The sequence below is a fragment of the Vanessa tameamea genome, chromosome 18 (assembly GCF_037043105.1).
Source record: "Vanessa tameamea isolate UH-Manoa-2023 chromosome 18, ilVanTame1 primary haplotype, whole genome shotgun sequence".
In the NCBI taxonomy this organism is placed as follows: domain Eukaryota; kingdom Metazoa; phylum Arthropoda; class Insecta; order Lepidoptera; family Nymphalidae; genus Vanessa; species Vanessa tameamea.
The window spans coordinates 1,540,736-1,561,159 of record NC_087326.1 but is presented as its reverse complement, the minus strand read 5'-3'; the positions used below and the strand labels follow the sequence as shown (position 1 = coordinate 1,561,159).

Sequence of the window (20,424 nt, the reverse complement as noted above, 5' to 3'; positions counted from 1 at the left end):
TAATAGTACATATTAAGTTAAAGACGGCAATTCATAATTGTAGAGCAATATTACAAGCTTTATAGCATCATTCTTTAATTAAGGGAGAAAAAAGGTACATAAAAACAAAAAGATTTTTTAATATATTAAACAAAGATAAAACGTTTTAGTTAAATTTACTAGTTTTTTTATTTATTTTATTTAATATAACTTAATACCTACCCATAAGCCATAATCCTGACCAGGACGAGGCAACAATAAAATAAAGATTGCGGAATTGAAATGAAAACCCTGAAACGAAGTGTCAGGTAAAATCATAGATAAAACATATATACTGGGTAAAATTTCCCTGCTCCGCGCAAAATGTCAATAATTGTTTTGTTAGGAATGTTGAGAATATTTTGCGAATTGGAATCTCTAAAGAGACTTGAAGCTTAAATTGTAATATTGTCTGCAATTATTCTTTTTGATACTTTTATAAATATTTGTGATAGTGAAAAGATATTTCTTACAAGTACATTCTGAATCCGGCATACTATTTTCATTTTATTCCTCCACAAGGATGCAAAGAAAACAAGGCTTTCCCGTTGCGAACTGTAGCATAAAAATGGTAATGTTCTTTTAGTTAAAATAAAAAAGAACTGTTCTGCATGAAAACCTAATATCACTTTATGTTCTTAATTAAATTATATATCCTCAAGAACATTTCATAATTTGTTTACAAAAATATTGCCGGTTTTCTTGTAACTAGGACATCTTTAACAGCTTTTTTTTAAATTTTAATATAGCGATGGCCTAAGAAATAAAATAATAACATAAAAGGCCAATAATTTTAAGCAAAACAAAACTAAATTACAAATTAATACATTTTATCAACCATTTTAATGCATGTTTATTCATTTGTAATTTAGTCATATGTGATACTGCAATATAATATTTACATTACTTTTAAAATTATATCTTTACTTTGATATCGCAATAACAACAATCGGTTCTAAGATATTTCCACAAGATTTTGAAAGATTCAGGATACAACATATTAATTATTACAATGCAACTTTATTCAGTTTTATTTTTTTATTATATTACCTTTAAATTGTTCTAAATCTTAGTCTGAATTTGTTGTGGATAACTGTACACTTATGCATGTTGTGTACTCCTATAAGCAACATCTGGGTACATAGAGTAACATCTTAAATTTCTTTTTCACAAGTTTGCACACTAGTAAGTCATATTTTGTAACAGCCGGACAGCAATGGCATGCCCATTGAGGGATTATTGGAAGACGAGGAGCCATTGCAACGGCGGCAACAGCTTATCAATTTTGGCCATGCACAGTGGGGCTTCAATAACTGGAGCTGGTCTGTCACCAAGCAAGATTTAGGTTTGTCGAGATTTTTCTATTTGAGCTAATTTAAATTTTTTAAAATTATTATATTGTTTTTTATAAAAGCAATTAAAAAGAATTCTGTAATTAACTTTTTTTAACATATTTACCATGCAGATTTTGTGGAGTTGTCAAATGGCAAATACACAGCTGGTGTAGTAGCTTTTGTGTCAGTCAAAGTTAAGACTGTCGACATACACAGGGAAAACATTGGCTATGCAACTTCTCTTGCACCAAACAAAGGAGCTGCCATCCATAGAGCTAGGAAGGTTTGTACACATGTACAACAATACACAGTTTATTAGAATAATTATAATTAACAATGATATTTCATGAGCTCATGAGTAAATATAATGATAACTAATTTTCCCTATTTAAACTTTTTAATACAGTGCGCCGTTACCAACGCGCTCCGAGAGACATTGCTCTCCTTCGGTGGCGCCGTCGCGACCGAGCTCGCTGAGTTGCTCGATGCGCATCGGCTGGAGCCCGTCGAGCCGCTCCCCGAGAATAACCCCAACGCGCTCAACAGGCTCGCCGAGCCGAGGAACTCGCCCAAGCCCAGCGGTCGCAAGGAGCCCGTGCCGCCCTGCGTCAACGTGAAGAGTGCCGCCATCCCGCCCGTGGCCAAGGCGCACCCGATGCCTGCTAACCTGCCGCCGGCCGCCAACCGCGCGCCGGTGGCCAACGCGCCGCGAGCTCCGCCCGCGCCCCCCGCGCCTCCCGCGCCGCCCGCGCCCTCCGTGCCGCCCGTGCCGGCGCCGCAGCGGCCCGGCTCCAACGTAAGTTTCGTGCTGCAGCCGGTGCCGTGCGCGCCGCTGTTCGGCGCCCCGCCGCGCCTGGCGCCGCCGGCCGCGCCGCCGCTGTTCCCCAACTACTACGAGTACGCGGGCCCGTGGCACTTCGCCTACGAGCCTCTGGAGCGCGCGCCGGCCAACGTGAACCTGAACTTCCCGCCGCGCAACTTGCTGGTGGGCCGCGAGTGCAAGGCGCGCGAGGAACACTTCGCGCCCCCCCCGCAGGGCTGCTGGATCAAGCCGACCATCTTCTACGATGGCTTCTGGACGGAGCAGAAGGTGAAGAGGTGGGTCGCGGAGCAGGTCGAGAAGCAGTTCCCGGAGGACGCGCACAAGACGTCGTCGCCGGGCCCGCCGGCCTCCAAGCCGTGAGCGGGGAGTGAGTATTCGACGGTCTCGCCTTGGGAGCGGACACTATTTTATATCGAATTTTTGGATGTCTCTAGGCGTAGATTTAGATTTAATCTTGAAAATGTCCAGATCTAGGTTGCGTTCTCGTTCCACTCTGTAGAGTATTAAGTAGAAAGATTGACTTTCATACATCGAGATGTGTTCACAGAGACACGTAGGGAAACGAGGAATCTCATTCTTAAGGAGTTTTTCGTCAGTGTAGTATTGTTTTAGTTACTACTAAAGATAACTATACTATAGCCCAATCACGTGTTGCAAAAGTTTTGATAATTCTTGTACACTTGGCACGACGCAACTTGCGATTTTTAATCCTCTAAGGATACTATTAAATATTTTATGATACCGAATGTACGATTCATGTGGTGTACCGTGTAGTTATTAGAGTAAATGAGAATGTTTATGCATTTTTTGCATTCTAATCTTACCTGTATTAGATTTATAATTTTTTAATGTGATGTTTTTATCACAATGTAAAATTAATGGAATTGCAGATGTATAATGTTTATAGTCTAAGGTAAGACTTTGTGTGGTATTTCATTATATGTTTTTATCAAAATAAAACATTTGAAACTATGCGATGTTTGATTGTAGCTGTTTGTCTTTTATTATTTTCTATTTTGTTATTGCATACACTGGATCGAATACACTTATGAAGGTTTCATATATCTCGAAGATAAAAAACACTAGATTTTTTTTCAGGTGTTATTAAACTGTTGTAATCAATGTATCGGACACTCATAAAATGTTTACACAATTTCTCAGTCCTTTTTTATTAGTGGTTTAGTCATCAGGCGAATACTTTGCTTTGAGCAAGCAATGAGGGTTACAACCAGACCAGAAATAAATTAGCGTTTTAATCCATTTATTTTTGAAATACTATCTCCTATAAGAATGTACGGAGGCCATGATAATTTCTATGAAAGACAAAATTATATTCATATTTAGTCTGTACCTCTTTCACAAAGCAATAAAATTAATGACAGGAGGTGAACTTGGAGGCGCTCGCGGAAGAGGAGGCTCGCGCAGAACGCAAGCGACGACAAAAGTTAGCTCAGGAGGAGTTCCGCTTAAAACATTTGTTGAAGCAGAAAGACACCGGTTAGCAACATTTTATAACACAAAAGATCGAATTTCAAAATCTACATGTATTGTTTTGATAATGTATTAAATATTATTCAACCTTGAAAAATCAACTTTTGTAAGGTTTTATAAACTTTTTTTGATACAATGAAAATAATCCTTCCTTTTTTATAAACGTAAAAAATTATAATTGGAGATATTGACAATTGTAGCTTTGAACTTGTTAATATTAAATTATTCCGATAAAACGATTCATGGGGCAAATATTAAGGATTAGTATTTACAGCTAGTATTTTGTGTGATTAATTGAATTTAATTATTTTATTTTTTATTATTTTATTTGATTTGAGGCTATTTCAACATGTTTTTAATCATACTGCTTTCAAGTGATTCCATTATTTTGTATTTTAGTTGTACGATTTTATAAATAAATTCAGCTTTTCAACTATTATCAGTAGAATCAATTATTATCCCAGACTATTATTTTCACATTAGATGGAAGCTATAAAATAGATTGAATAATGAAATAAAACTTTTACTTCAGATGAAAATCAAGAGATCAATAAAAATTGCAGTCTCGATACTTTATTGATGGCAATACCGAGTCAAGATATCGTGGTAGAGGAGACTGGGAAAACTGTAGACAGAAAAAGAAAATCACCCATGTCCGATGGCAGCAACAAACGTCGAAATTTTTTAAATACACTCAATGTAGACAAATAGTTGATATCTTATTTTTTCTATACTTGTATTATGTGGTTATACATACAATGTGCAGACACCGTCTTGTTCTAAACCTGTTTTAGGGACGCCATATTCATATAATTAACGCTGTAATAATGATTGTATTACTAATTTTCAAATTGTCTGTATGAGAATACCTTGCAAAATAGTGGTCGGGTAGAAACTCGGGAAGTTTATCAAAGCAGACTACATCTACACCCTATGTACCACCAATTAATATTTATTTGTCGATGTCTACTGCTTTGTGCGGGTTATACGGTTTAAAAAAGTAATTCATTGACTTAATATAGCGATCTCATCTTCCTGCAGTGTTGTCTAAAGTGTATTTATTTAGATGAGAGGAAAAAAGATTTGGGCTCTTGGATACTTTGTAACTTAGTCAAAACATCATATTTACTTTATAACAATAAATATATAATAATTTGTTGTATTATCGAAGATTTTATTACACGTTTCCCTTCAAAATTATTGTTTCCTTTAGTCACCATTCTAGTACTCGTTAAAAGTTTTTTGTAAGTATTTAATTGCAAAACTATTCCACGACTTGCACTTATCTTTCAGTCCTACGATTTGGTGTTACCATATTAAAATATATTAAATAATATTTATGTAACATTACTGGAAAAGGTGAAGTAAATAAAACATCGATATGCGAAATCATATTTAATTAAAATCACTAACAAATTACGAACTTACATGTATTTATATACAGACACTAAGATAAGCCTAACCTCAGGTTATTGTACTCAGGTAAGAAACGAAAAAGACGACTCGCTAACGATAAAAAAAATAACGAAAAGTTACCTTACCACAAGAACTTAAGAACTAACATTTATCAAATACACATTCAAAACCGATCAAAATTCCTTAGAAATTCGTCGGGAAAATACTAAATTATAGACATCTTTGATATTCCATATCTCGCTGGAAATTAAATACAACAGAGAAGCATCAAAACGGAGGAACCATAAGGTCTAAAATAATTGTAATTCTCCTTTCAAATAAAACCTATTTTATATTTAACATACATTTAAAATTATTTCTTTTTACTCCAGAAAAATAAAAGCAAACTCTTTATGTTGATCACATCTTTTACTTTCCACATATAAAAAATTAAATCGCATCCATTTTTTGTTTCATACGTACAAATAATTATGTGACATAGTCTGAATACTTAGTCATATATTATTGTATAGTATAAAATTAAAATATTTTTTATTATTGCGCATTTAAAGCTTTTCGTTATATACGTAGTTATTTATATAAAATTAGGGTAATATTTGCACACTGAATTATATGATGATGAAGATGACGGTTTTACAAAAAAACACGAAATAATCAATTCTATATTTATTAAAGGTTTAAGATGTTCAATGAAGATTATATACAAGGGATGCTTTAAAAGGTGGTCAATGTTTAAACGTAAAAAAAGTGTATTTATAACTATAAATGCTTATCTGGATTCCAGGTTTATTCTTGTTGAAGACGCATATCGTAACTGTTAGTGAAAAAGGGCGTATTTACTATGATTTCAACTTTATATGTGAACATAAGCACTTATATATTTTCTTCATATATAATATGACTTCTATACAATTAAATTTATATGAAAAAATTCAGTAACACATGACTTTTTAATACTTTAAATTAAAACATAGTTTTGACATATGACCTTTTATTCTAACAGTATCGATAGGTGCAATTTCTTGTTTAATACATTACCTCCAAATTCATTTGACAGGACTAAGTTAATTTAATAACTTATTAAGTTAAAAACCTTTGTATAGACAAGTTTTTATTTAATGTAATCAAGCGAACACAATATAGTTAATTACATTGTATTTTCAACATAAGTGTGTGAAAAAAATCACACATACAAACAGGTTCAATAAAAGCTTGTAGAGGATTGCTATCCTCATGTACAACCTGTCAAATGATTTAGAATATGTGTACAAGAAAATCTGTAATTCATTATCAGTAAGTTCTAGGATTCTTAGATTAATTTAAATTGCGGATATTTATCAAAAGTATTTATAACTTTATTGCATTAAAACATATGGCCTTATAAACCTTTACAAGCATCCGATTCATATAATTTACTTTAATCGTTTTGTGTTTAGAATTATTAAAGTCAATTTTAAACAAAAAACAAGAAAATCTCCAATTCTAGGACGTTAATGCGTTTAGTAGTACCCACATTGACGGTTACATTTTTAGGCATACATAAATACTGTATTAACATCCAATGTTTTTTTTTTAAATCGATTGCGGCGAAGATGTAATTACATTAACATGTTTTATCTATTGATATATGGTCCTTTGCATGTATTCATTGACAGTATTAAAAAGCAATTAATTTGCCAACAAAGGCTAATGGGGGTATTAGAATGCTTCAATGACAAAAAAATATTTAAAATGTTCTCTTTTTAAATAAAACAAAATGATTGTTTTATTCTACGAATCAATCATTTCGATGATTGTTTGTTTCATAAATGTAACATTATCAGTATATAAATAGTTGTTATATCTGGTTAATTATTTACTATTAATTAATTTAATAGTTATCTTATTATATGTGTTGACTACTGGGCGTGTGAAATTTATAATCGTATAAAAACTTAAAACAGTTCGTACAAATTTGAGACGATGTATTTTCAATCGTTCACATTATAAAATATGTTAAAGTATTTTTTTTTTTAATTATATGTATTACATATTGTATGTTTATACAACTTCAAATATATATATTATAGTCGAAACTATTTGCAAATCTATCTCCAAAGGATCGTTATACCGTCATTTTATATTAGTAGCTTTATCATTTATATTATTGATTGCATTTTGACAATATAAACGAACCTTTGACCTACATCATTGCCAATTTATCCAGTTACATACGAGAGAATATAGACTGTATTACAATGGCTTTTGGTTAACGTTTTAATTTATCAATAACATTGTAAATCAATCGATATTCAAATATACCATTTCCTTGGATTATTGTATAGTACATTCGGTTATACGAGTCTATAATACCGTATTATACAGGGCAGTATTTATTATGGAACCAGATAATAAAACAGGAAAGTTATATGAAGTACAGTGATGTTATGAAATTAGTATAACAGGTTATAGATATTCATTCATTCAATTCAATCACTATGGCGTTACTGACAAATTTACGTTTTCATTCAATGAGCAAAACTGTTTGGAAATGTGTAAGAGTAATGTCCTAGTCATTCGAAAAGCATAGGTAACGGTTCTGTACTACATAATATCTTAACTAACTCAAGTGTGAAGATTATAAATAACTGTATCTAAATTATATTTAAGTTTAAATATTTAACTTTGATATATTACTGCACGATTCATAGACATAAAACAACTCGCCATGGTTTCAATTGCGTACTTAATTACTTGGCAAAACTCTTAAAGCGGATCTACGGGGTACCGATATTCCTCATGAAACAGATGTAAATTGTTACATGGGATTGTAAGAGTTATGGTCCTATTGATTTATTTTAGATAAGAGATTTTATATTAGTGAAAAACATATTCATATTTCTTGAATTGGATGTCATTATATTATTGATTATTTTGATAATAATAAACTAGGACACCGATTGACCGCTTACCATGAAAATTGGCTTAAATACCTATAACTCAAAGTAAATTGGATCTTACTAAGATTATTTTTTATTAATTATAACTGATAAAAGTTGACTGTTTTTTTTTTGGTTAAAGGCAAGGAAACGTAACGTGTAAGTACATAAAAACATTAATAATCTTGTACATAACTGCATATATTGTGTTATAATATAACAATGATTGTGATTTTCTCCCGTACTAACAATTACGCATTGTTATAGAGCTCGAATGTGTGCGTAAGTACAGATGCATTATTTATTCCATCACTTTTATAATCGACGAATGACTTTCGGCGTTACCGCATATAATCAATGTATACTTTACACTTATTAATAATTTACTTTATGTGACTTTCCCTACTCCATAACTTTTTATCGCCTGACCATATTTGGATGTTTACGGTATCTTTAGTATCCTTACACAATCCCGAATTACACCAGCTGTACCTTTTTTAGGCGTGTTTTTGAATTTATGAATATTATTACACAATTTAACACTACAATTATGCCGTTACACAGATATATTTAATTGTTACTGTATTCAAGCGAAACTTTCCCAGTTTATTGAATGGTTCTTGATATAGAGCTACACAATATTATTTACTAGATATGTAGTGCTATGTTTGTTACATTTAATTACTGAATACGGATGGGACTTTAAAAACATATAAAACTACATATCTTTCAAACTGTATAAATTTAAATGAATAATTGAGATGTTTTATTATATATTTATATATTATATAAATGTGTCCTCCACATCCGTATATGAAATTAAATAGAAATTTCTACAATGTCTAAGTTATGTGGGCCTACATTAATGGAAGTTAGGTTAAACATAGCCGTACCATACAATTCCTGCGAGATGAACACGTCCAACTGTTTTTGCAGCCATTCTCCTGTAAATTATATTTAATAATTAATAAAATCCTTCTCACATTTTGTGTCACAGTGGAACATTTTTAAGACTAATCAACTAGCATAACTAATCAAGAATGTTCATCATCATTTAAGAGATTATTTAGTGCCGGCATTGTATGTGCTAATACTGTACGGTCTCACTTATATTTTTTGTTTTATTTCCATTGCACGATAGCTTTTCGAGGTGAAGCGTCGCTACATTTTTATTACAAGTGTATTTAAAGACTCTGAGTCAAACAGTGGAGGCTGGTGAGAGTTATACTGTAATTTCAGTACTTCAAACTTATAAGTAGTTTAACTTGTGCACTCCAAACTATACTAACAACTATATTGCACTCTTCTAACTGGGACGATACAAACACAGATGCACTATCACATTTCAACACTCCTGGAAACTTTAGGTGCAGTAACGATGGCTTACGCTCCGAGGCATGAGACTGGAATACAGACAACATTCTTACTCTAGTAATTTCTATTACAGATCCGACTCCGTTTTATAAGCTCGCCACTAGATAGATGTGTCTGTCCTAAGTAAGATTTAATGTGAGTATAGAATTCAACCCCAATGGGCAAAGTATCCGAACTCCGAGCCTCGGGACGTGCCCCTAGGCGGCTCGCTAAGTACGAGCGAGTAGGCGGCGTGGTTACCGGCGCTAGACGGGCACCTCCTCCTGCTCCTTCTCGCGCTGGCGCACGGCCACGGCGGTCTCCACCAGCAGGTACAGGCACTTGAACTTGTCGCGCTCGCCCTCCGCGCCCGCGCCGCCCGCTCCGCCCGCCGCCTGCGGACATTGGCACTTCGTATTCCCGGGATACTTAGATGTTAGATCGCTTATTCTTTGTACTCCTGTGGGGTACTTAGGTCTTTTTTATTTGTGTACATGAGTAATTCAACAATTATTTATTCATAAACTTAAGCCGTTTGTTAAAAAAAAACAAGCGTGGAATTAGTACATGTTGACTTTAAAGCAGGATATATTATTTATGTCAATTTAATGGTTTTTGTACGAGATAACTTTGTATTTTAAATGTTGAAAAAGAGTTACTTAGTTACATGCCGGTTTTTCTCGGTAGAAAAGTAACTAACTACTCGTTAAATAATAAATCAAGTGTTTGTAAAAAAATCTACTTGAATAAAGTATAAATTAAAGTGATTCCATTGCAGGAACAAAATAATTCAAATACAATTGTCATGAGCAGAGACATATTTAATGTGAATTATAGGGTCATATTATATTATAGACGTATGTTTACCTGCAGCTTGCGACGCAGCGGATGCGGCAACTGCGGCAGATGCGCGAGCTGCGGATGCCAGCCGCCCGCGCCCGACTCGCCCTCCCCCTCCCCCTCGCCCTCCTCCGCCGTGCGCACCGTCACCACGGCCGCGGACCTGCCGCCACCGCGCCTTCGCATTACACTCCCACTACACCACACCACACACACACAGCTCGAGCACACTCGCGCCACAGAACTATTGTCTTCTTCAGACTCACGGGTGTATAGAATCCACCTTAATAGTGTGCGCAAGTGTGACAAACAATGAAAACAAGCGGATATATCAATGACTGAACATCTCAGCAGTACTATTCTGTAAAAACTCTCAATGATAAAATGTTGAAAATGACTTACAGTGAAACGTTATTTTGATGAGTGTTTATTTTAAATGTGATAATTATTACAATCAATGTCGCATGTCACATTACGATCGTATTTTAGAGTTCGCGTTAGTGCTCACAGAATAGCTCTACAGGAGTGGCATTCGAGTATGTTTGGTATTGGAATTAAATTTCATAATTTTAAAGTGTTCTTTTGACACAACTAGAACAAAATTTCAAGGTCGAATTTGCATGCACTTGGGATGTATGAAGGATTTAGTTTTAGGCTACATTGGCATTATGCGAAATGTCTAATATAGCGACGTGACCACTGATCACAGGGGCTTGCGTTTATTAGCTAGTTAGTCTCAGTTATCGAGTTATCTGACAAACACGTAACGTACCCGCGGGCGGCGGGGTGCAGGTCGCGGTCCTCGGGCCCGTAGCGGATGACGGACTGCCACACGGACGGGTCGTACTTGACCTCCTCCTCGCTGACGGCGCTGGACGAGTAGCCCTCCTCGCCGTCGGCCAGCTCGTCGCCGTCGCTGCGGTACACGAGCAGCCCGTCGCCGTAGTCGTGGTCGCGGCCGCGCTCGCGCTCGCCCTCGCCCTCGCCCTCCCCCTCGCCGTCCCACGACGACACCACGACGCCGGCGCTGGAGCCCGCGCCGCCCGAGCCCAGCTGCTTGCGGCCGCGCCGCGAGATGGTGTAGTGCAGCGGGTCGTGGCCCTCGCGCCGGATCATCTCCGGCAGGATGCGCCGCCGCGCGTTTATGAACCAGTTGCATACCTGGCGCGCATACACATTACTGAGCACCATTGTATCACGTGTGACTACTGCCACATTACGTTGTATCCAGGTTGTAATTTAAGCAAATGATACGGGAGAAACATTGAAGTTGGATCATAATAAAAAAATACATAATGAAATATTAAAAATAAAATAAGATAAAAATAATATATGTATTTGTTTATATCTATGCACAATACACATTCTACTACTACTACTTCTAAATGTTATTGCAAAGTCCACTTTACAATAACATTTACTGAGTTTACTGAGTTTCTTACCAGTTCCTCTCAATGCAATACACTAATATACTTAATATAGTACTTAATATTGTACAATAACCATAATTTTTAATAAATAATCTTAAGATTGAATGTGATACTTCGCTCAGTATAATGTAAGAGTACCTGCAAAACGGTCAGATTAGCCTCTAGACTTAGCGTGAGTTTCTCCGCGTCGCTCGGATACGCGTTGTAGCGATGCTCGTACAGCCAGCGCTTGAGGATCTTCACAGAATGCTTCGGCAGGTTACCGCGTCGCTTGCGCACTATTATACCACCCTGTATGTGAACACGGAAAACGTTCAATATTAGAAGAAAATACAAAAGTGTTTACGTAATTTTTATTGTAAACTTGTTATTTTAATATATGTAGAATAGAAGAAATATGACAGAATAGTATAAAAAAAAGTTTCAAGTACCACATTTTTGTACGCAAATAGGAAACTTGTAAATCTATGTGACATAGGACATATAATTAAATATAATTCATACATCTGGACGAATTAAATTAAATTAATTATTTTATTTTATCTTTTGTCTTTGGTACAACTTTGGTAGCTTGTTGCCCGGATTCGAATTTCCACCCAGCATACCTCATTAACATTGTTCTACAAACACTATTACTGTCAGTTCGCTTTATTCCGGTTCTCGCCGACATTTTATAATAACAGTTACACACATCAATCTAGTCATGAATATTACAAAACACATCAATCAAACACGCGTTAGAGGCGTCAATAGCTTAACTGGACACGGGCCCAACTAGCGATGTAAGATTAGCAGGTTCTATTTGACGCTTTGGGCTAATGTATGCTTCATTAGAGGGGAAATAGGGATATCACAAATAGCATTTAGTATTGCTTTGTTTCGGTTTAAAGGGTGAGTGAGGCAGTTTAACTAAAGGCACAAGAGACATAACATATTAGTTCTTACAATTGATAGTACACTGACAATTGCCTATGTACCACACATAGTGGTGATTTAATTTAATGTGATCTATTTTCCAGTCTTCCTAGTGATGTGAAACTAAAAAAAAGGTAATTATTTGTTGTTTCAAATTACTAGGAAGGAAATAGTAGTTAATGACTAAAATCGATTCGTGTGGACGCAGTATTAGGTGTATGCTTTACCGGCGGCGGTCCAGGGTGTACGTGCGATAGTCCCGCACGTCGGGATCGGTCCGCCTCACCGTCTGTGCCGGACTCATTGTCGTCCGTCGATGACGTCGACGGAAATCTGTCTCGAGCTGGAATTAAAAAAAAAAAACAAAATTGTAAAAAATATACGTAACATATTAAAAATAGTTTTCCATTATAAATAAAATATTTTATAGAGTATAGAAAACATATATAATAATTAAAAATAATGTATTTTCTTTTTGATTGTTGATGATGATGTTTAATTCATTATAAATTTTTGTGGAACATATTTTGTTAAGAGTTATGCGAATTTATTTCTAATATTAATAATATTGTTATTCTAAATATATGCAAGGGTTCATAGGTTACGATCGTATTGTTATTATAATATATTGTGTAAGATGTACATAGGAACAAGATCGTATGAGAGATATTATTAAAATTTAATGAAATAGCTTCGTCGTTGGCAATACAAGGAATTATTTTGTGTTCTTAACTCACTCCCTTTTCAAACAGCAGACACAATAGTTAAACAATAACCACGAGCTGTATGGGAATCATAGGACAGGGAAAGGGTTAAATTTATTTAATACATTTGGCAAAAAATCATATCGTTCAAAATTGCTATTATATTGTAATAACGTCTACTTTATTAAATATTAAATTTCATTATAAATAATACCAATTTAATATTTGCATGATGTACAGACACAGAGCAGATACACCATTAAACAGCCCGAGGGTTATATTTTTAGCAATTGCGACTTTTAAAACTATAAATAAAATCGTATTCTTTGTATTTTTCAAGATTTTTAATACAAATAATTATTATATACTATAGATTTAAGTATAAATATTGTCATTAGCCGCTTGCCTTTATTTGAAGTCGAAATTAATTTCGATTAACTTTTTACTCTTCGTGAAATAGTCTTAGGCGGTTTATTGGAAAGTTATTGGCGGTTAGGCAACCGCCATAGGATTTTGAGGACTTTGATATTATTTTACAGACCATATTATGAAATAAACAGATTCAATATACAGATCACAGAAAGCGTAATAGCCTGTAAATTTCCCAGAGCAAGGCAAACCTTCTTAATGGAAGAGGAGGCCTATTCAGCATATTCCACCACGCTGCTCCAATGCGGATTAGTGGATACACATGTGGCAGAATTTCGTTGAAATTAGACACATGCAGGTTTTTTCACGATGTTTTCCTTCACCACCAAGCACGATATGAATTATAAACACAAATAATACACATGAAAATTCATTGGTGCATGGGTTTGAATCCACAATCATCGATATTTAACATATGTAAGAAACATAAATATCAAACAGCTGTTAGACATATTATAAACTACTTATTTTGTGACAATTATGTTCGTTATAGCAAAGTATTTAATTCTGTATTATCATTACCAACGAAATACCGAGTAATACATTTAATTTATCGTTTATCGACATTCGAAACGATTATTTCCTAATTTACATAATGTTTTGACGACAACGCAAGAATGGAATGCCAAGACAACATTGTCAATAAACAATACTTAAATTAATTAAGGTGATACTGTAGTCGATTTTATCAAGGGTACCAATATTACGGTACAAAATATTTATATAAATTATGTACATTTAGGCTCGTGAAGATGTTAGCTATTGAAACTATCTACGACAACAATCAGCAGGTCGCGCGTGTTACCGTCGCGTCGATGTTTTGAATTCAAAACATCGACGCGTCGTTAAGCTAAATGCACATTATCTATACTATCTAAATACGAAAGTAACTCTGTCCGTCTGTCTATTATGTTTTAATTGTTAAACTACTGAATCGAAATTGTTGAAATTTAAAAAAACTTGAAACATTTTTTTTTAAGAAAACTTAAACTCCATAACATAAAATAGAGTACTTATTTATATCAAAAACCTACGACTCCAACAAACACGCGGTCGTAAACTAGTATTGTTAAATATATTTAGCAATACATGAAACATAAGCAAATAAGGAACAGAGATGACGCTGCATGGTACGGCAAATGTAAATAAAGAATCAAAATTAACTTTTCATTCATTATTGTTTATTACAAACAAATACCAATTTTTTTAAATGGTTTCCCAAATATACTTGGTTTTTTTTTAATTATTAGTGGCAAAGATGTATAACGATTTCAGTTTGACTTTTTTGATAATTAAATAATTTGATAGAAATTAATTCATACTAAAAATATAATACCAGACATTCAAATTTATTATGTGCGTCATTTACATTTCTCCCTCTTATAGACGAAATTTCCAAAAACCATTGCTTAGCGGTTACTTACATTATAAACCAATATTACAACTAGTTATCGACCGCGGCTTCGCTTACGTTTTAGGAGTCCGTCGTCAAGTGCCTAAAAAAGGAGCAAGCTTGAAGCTTGCCTCATATTAAATTTCATCAAATTCGGTTCAGTGATTTTGGCGCGAAAGAGCAACAGAAAATCAGACGGAGCTACTTTCGCATTTATAATATTAGTGAAGTTTAGCTTTCTAGACTAAATAGATTTCGCTCTGCGTTGATAGTCAGGACATACCATTTTTTTTGGTTAGATGTTTTACATCTCCAGACATGTTGTCCGCGCCGTAAGTGTTTCTTAAATTTGTATCTACTATATTGACTTGGAATGTTTAATGGACTCACCATTTTATAAGTATAGATTAAACAGTTTCTTACTAAAAATATTTTTAATTCAAACAGGCCGTTCGACATATTTTTTAATTATTTTAAATATAGAATGAGGACTTGTTGTTTGTAATATATTAAAACTATTTCTAAACCAATCTTTTATTTTTTCGTCTTCGCTTTGAGATAAGCTTATAAGTTAACCTTTAAAAGAGATAGTGTGCATCTGCTCTAAACTCACGTACATATTTAGCATAGACACTATTGCGTAAATTTGGTCAAATATCATATTGCTTGTAAATGCTAAAAATATTTTGACAGCACATCAATTGTCTATGTTATAAGCGTTTAATAGTTCGAATTACAATTTCGTAAGCCAATTATTTATTTATAATGTTTTCTTATCAGGCGTGCCCTTAATTCGAAACCGAATAATTCACTAAATACTCCATGCTTTCCAAATATAATCATTAAAATTAGTCCTTTTTTCAGTAGCATTCATATCTTTATATATACAATAATAGAATGTGAAAAAGTAAAAAAGGAACCCTTGTCATTATTACTAGTTTTCTTTTTTTTAAATACAATTAATTTTAACTAGCGGGTATTACGTAGGTGTATGCAAAATTTCATGATGAACGGTTCGGTAGTTAAGAAGGGAAAACATTCAATCACTTCACCATTTATAAATTTATTTGGGATGATCTATTCTGTGGTACACAAGTTCTAAGCATATTTGTCAGGACGAAAATTATTGATATCTCTTTCTAATTAGTTAATAAGAATCTGTACAAGGGAAACATTATGTCAAATTGGCGCGCACGTTTCATGACGCCAAGGGCCCTAATTATTTCGCGGGTTGCACTGGTACGAGCGCCTCAAATGAGATCCTAAGGGTATTTTCCGAGTGCTCTGAGAATATATAATGAAGAGAATATTATACTGGTTTGATGTATGTACATCGTAATTAGTACTTTAAATTTATTATTATTTTCTTACACTGTGTTTCTTTTACGTATTTTTATTTAAATATGTAGTAGGTACCTAAAATAAAGAAATTTTATTATTGAGTGAACGAATACGACGTCGCGGATATAGCACATTATATGCAAATAAAAGATTGTTATTGTTGTTGATTAATAGTCTCATTATAAAACGGTTGAAACTGCGATTTTTTTTTTCAGTTAGACATTACAAAAAATCTCATTTATTTGTTAGTACTAACTAGCGGAACTAGCTATTAAGCGCGGCTTCACTCTTGGCATTTTACTGAGACAAGAACATCAACGACTAGCAATGTCACTCTGGTCATAAAGTCGAAACTAGATTAATGTCGATCGGTAACTTCGTTTAAGCGTTAAAAGACAAACCAACGCAGAAACTTTCTCATGGGATGTTAAATTGTTTATATCCCAGATTTTGATAACATTAAACCCAAACACATTTAAAACGCTACGGCCGCGGCCGTCATAACAAAGCTTTAGTGATAGGGCTGCCTTTTGCTTTTGTTTGAAAATATTCTGTATACAGATTACAGAGAAACTTTTTTCTTTATATTACGAAGCTCACTATTATTACGCAGTTGTGTAACGGAACAATATACCATTGATTTAGTATAAGTTCCGCCAAACATCGGTTTCTTTAAATGTCCAGCCCTATAAGGACCTTAGCGGGGATGCGGGGTGCGATCGATCGGGTTGAACGACCGCATATGACGCAACGAAGCCAAGGACACTCAGCTCGGAAGCTTGCGTGACCTTATTCTGCCATACTTGACATATTTTTTTTCTTAATAGAAGGTTCTTACTTTCTTCATTCTTACTAGTAATTTTTTAGTAAATATTTAATTGTTAATTGACATCAAAAATTTAATAAAAATAAAAATTTACTTCTAAAATACGCCTGTCTGCACAATTTAATACTTTTTTAAGTTAGTTTTTCAACTTGGAATGGTAAATAAGTTCAACAAGCACTGCATAATGCGATGGGATATCATTAAAATTAAATAACAACAAATGACAACTTTTCTAATTTTTTACTCATATACTGCCCTATGAGAATATAATATATCAATCTATAATTTATTTTAAAAACAGATTTATCAGAATAAGTTTCATACAACATACAATAAACAAAGATATTATATTTGCAATAAACAAAAAACAAGTAACAAGTCAACTAGTTTTCTAAAAATTTTTTTTTCAGGATATAATGCTACCACCCTCATGTTATCACCTATCAGATAAACAATGAATAATTCTGTTTATTTGATCTTTAACATATCGACTCTTGACTCTTGCATTGAAATACACATAACAGAAATAAATTTGTATACACATTAACACAAATAAAGGCCAGTTGTCTATTTGAGTTGTATAATAATCCAGTGTAACTACAGTAAAGTATTCTATAAAAACACTATAACTTAATGCAATTACTTAAATAATTATATTTTTGGTATGGATAAATGTAATAAAATAATAAATATATTGTCACTATTTTATATGATATACCACCTGATTGTTTTTTTTTTATGGCTTTGGTTGGTGGACGAGCATATGGGCCACCTGATGGTAAGTGGTTACCACCGCCCATAGACAAAGGCGCTGTAAAAAATATTAACCATTCCTTACATCACCTATGGGCCACCAACCTTGGGAACTAAGATGTTATGGCCCTTGTGAGCCGTGATTACACTGGCTCACTCACTCTTCTAACAGGAACACAACAATACAGAGTACTGTTATTTGGCAGTAGAATATCTGATGAGTGTGTGGTACCACACAGACGGGCTTGCACAAAGCCTTACCACCAAGTAAAAGAAAGTTTAGGTGAAATAAGAAGTTTATTCATTTCCTGATTGCAGTGTAACCTACTAGGTCCAATCTAAGCCATTTAGGGATCTGATCAAATACACACAAAAATTTCATTGCAATTGGTATAACTATTTAAGATAAGTTCATTTACATAAACATGTACCGAAGATATATATAAAAATTAGGTAAAATTTAATATATAACTTTTTTTTTGTGTATATAAAGACGTTTAAAAGGATATATTGTACAAAGTTTTACAATAAACTAAAGTAACCATGTTGAAATAAAAATCTCATATCAGTAACCTAATTTAAGAGATAAGAATGCAGTTATCTTAGTTAAGAATTTGAAATATAGTCAACAATCTTATAATAATAGTAAACTCCTTAGTAAACTTTAATTGGAATCAAGTTATCATAACATAAAATGTAAGATGAAGCATTTTGTAATCAATAATAACAGTGATAATACATCAACAAAGCTACCGTAGCGCCGTCTAGTTTGCCGCGTGATTGTTAAGATTCGAGTTTAAAGCCGCCATCTTGTGCTGGTTGACCGCTGTCATTTTACTGTCAATACGACAAAGTCAAATTCCACTAATAATAATAAACATACGAAATATTCATTACAACCAGATTGTTTTCGCGTCGTAAATTCAATAATTTAAACACTTTATACAAATTCTACGCGTAATGCAGTCGTAACCTCTGGTTACAAGGCGACACTATGGGAGCGAGCTAAAAATAACTAAAGCACGTGCCAAAACTCAGAAAATCTTACCTTTGCACTGAAACATGAAGATTTTAGGCAATTTGCTAGATATTAAAGTAATCACAGCAAGTGTAATTAGATTTTTCTTCGTCAGACTAACTGTTTAGATAATGATAAGCGGACAGAAGCGCTCAATGTGGCGCATTGGCGCCATTTTACTTTCGCGCGATCGAGTTTCTAGATGACGTAACGGACCTAGTTTCTATCCTAAATGATTCTGAAGCGACCCGGGACATTATTAGTTTGGATTTTTGTGTATTTTAAATACGAAAATTAGTTGTTTTTATATAAATGTCACCTTGACGTATGTCAATGTGACAAGCATGGCGGAAACGTGGCGTCGTTTTGGGCCGGCTTGCTTACCTCCAGGCGACATGGATTGTCTGTTTGAAATGCGGGCTTCTCTAATAATGTCCCTTGTTATTTCTCGCACGTCACGTCGTTGCTGGTATGCCATTTCGGGCCGGTCACGTTGAACTTGCGCTATTCCGGCCGTAGGAGGTAACATCGTAACTCAATCCATTCGAAAAATATAATTTCATTGAGTCACTTATATAACACGTAACTATTACACAGTTTTCCGTCCCACAATCAGTATAGTAAACAACACTTTAAATAAAAAACAATAAAACACAAGCGAACTACGTATAGCAAACCGAACCAAAACGCGACTGTGTCGACCGATGGTCGTTTGGGGGGACGGCGGGAAGATACGCTACAGCGCCGTCGCACCGCTTGCTCTTTCTCTCTAATGCATTACATATGCTTACATCTCTTTCTTGCTCACAACGCTTCGATGTCAGAATAGGAGTACTGTCAAAACAAAGCGTGGGTTTGGCAAGGAAATATTATTCAAATGTCAAACAATCAACGTTTACAAATATAGAAGTGCCATCTAGTTTATTTTTATGTAATTATTGTAGAAATTAGGACAAGTCTTTTGAAAAGTTGAATGGAAGAAATTGACATTTAACATTGTATAAGAAACAAACAAAGAATGAATGGTGTAAAGTGTCACTACGTATTATTATGTTAAACCTGTACTATGCGATAGTAACAGTAAAGAGAAACATCATAACTATATGTTAAAAAAAACTTAAGCACGAAATTATAAATTATATTGAACAATATCGTTTACAAGCTGGCTATTGTCTAAAATTGCATTTCAATCTAAAATATATAAAGGTTAAAGTTAATAATATCATATTATTTTTATGAGCTTGCTTGCTTCATTGATAAAATAATTTACGTAAAGGTTGTTGACATTTCAGTAGAAATTAGATTAAAATACTTTATCACCAAATTGAGTAAAATTATCTAATTTAATATTAATAGTATGTTCTATTTAACTTAAAGGCGAAAGGAACCGAATAGGTACATATTTAATTATTTTTGCTTTTT

General features: G+C 34.0%; 2 protein-coding genes across 6 annotated transcripts; one reads left to right on the top strand and one right to left on the bottom strand.

The window, feature by feature from the left end:
- Positions 1-322: 322 nt before the first annotated feature.
- LOC113401007 (DNA repair protein RAD52 homolog) lies at positions 323-4,828 on the top strand. Of its 2 annotated transcripts, XM_026640711.2 has the most exons (6): positions 323-589; positions 1,225-1,363; positions 1,484-1,635; positions 1,759-2,148; positions 3,558-3,672; positions 4,199-4,828. In XM_026640711.2, the coding sequence occupies exons 1-6, from the start codon at positions 542-544 to the stop codon at positions 4,375-4,377; spliced, it is 1,023 nt and encodes a 340-aa protein (XP_026496496.2). In that variant the 5' UTR covers positions 323-541; the 3' UTR covers positions 4,378-4,828. The 2 variants fall into 2 exon arrangements, with proteins under 2 accessions (XP_026496496.2, XP_026496495.2); XM_026640710.2 differs by lacking the exons at positions 3,558-3,672; positions 4,199-4,828 and having other exon boundaries at positions 1,759-3,147.
- Positions 4,829-8,564: 3,736 nt separating this feature from the next.
- LOC113401009 (homeobox protein Meis2-like) lies at positions 8,565-19,758 on the bottom strand. Of its 4 annotated transcripts, none has more exons than XM_026640713.2 (7): positions 19,387-19,758; positions 12,766-12,881; positions 11,762-11,914; positions 10,966-11,354; positions 10,221-10,389; positions 9,615-9,748; positions 8,565-8,944 (listed from the first exon to the last, which is right to left on the bottom strand). In XM_026640713.2, exons 1-6 carry the CDS (start codon positions 19,529-19,531, stop codon positions 9,620-9,622), a joined length of 1,101 nt encoding a protein of 366 aa, XP_026496498.1. In that variant the 5' UTR covers positions 19,532-19,758; the 3' UTR covers positions 8,565-8,944; positions 9,615-9,619. The 4 variants fall into 4 exon arrangements, with proteins under 4 accessions (XP_026496498.1, XP_026496499.1, XP_026496500.1 ...); XM_026640714.2 differs by having other exon boundaries at positions 10,221-10,371; XM_026640715.2 differs by having other exon boundaries at positions 10,221-10,356; positions 19,387-19,756.
- Positions 19,759-20,424: the final 666 nt, after the last annotated feature.

Excerpts from the sequence above, each read along its gene's own strand:
- LOC113401009 (XM_026640713.2), bottom strand. The coding sequence starts at position 19,531 with ATGTTACCTCCTACGGCCGGAATAGCGCAAGTTCAACGTGACCGGCCC. Across the intron at positions 11,355-11,761 it reads CTAATCTGACCGTTTTGCAG|GTATGCAACTGGTTCATAAA; the intron begins GTACTCTTACAT and ends TATGCGCGCCAG. Across the intron at positions 9,749-10,220 it reads CGCTGCGTCGCAAGCTGCAG|GCGGCGGGCGGAGCGGGCGG; the intron begins GTAAACATACGT and ends CAATGTCCGCAG.
- LOC113401007 (XM_026640710.2), top strand. The coding sequence starts at position 542 with ATGCAAAGAAAACAAGGCTTTCCCGTTGCGAACTGTAGCATAAAAATG. Across the intron at positions 1,364-1,483 it reads TGTCACCAAGCAAGATTTAG|ATTTTGTGGAGTTGTCAAAT; the intron begins GTTTGTCGAGAT and ends TTTACCATGCAG. Across the intron at positions 1,636-1,758 it reads CCATCCATAGAGCTAGGAAG|TGCGCCGTTACCAACGCGCT; the intron begins GTTTGTACACAT and ends TTTTTAATACAG.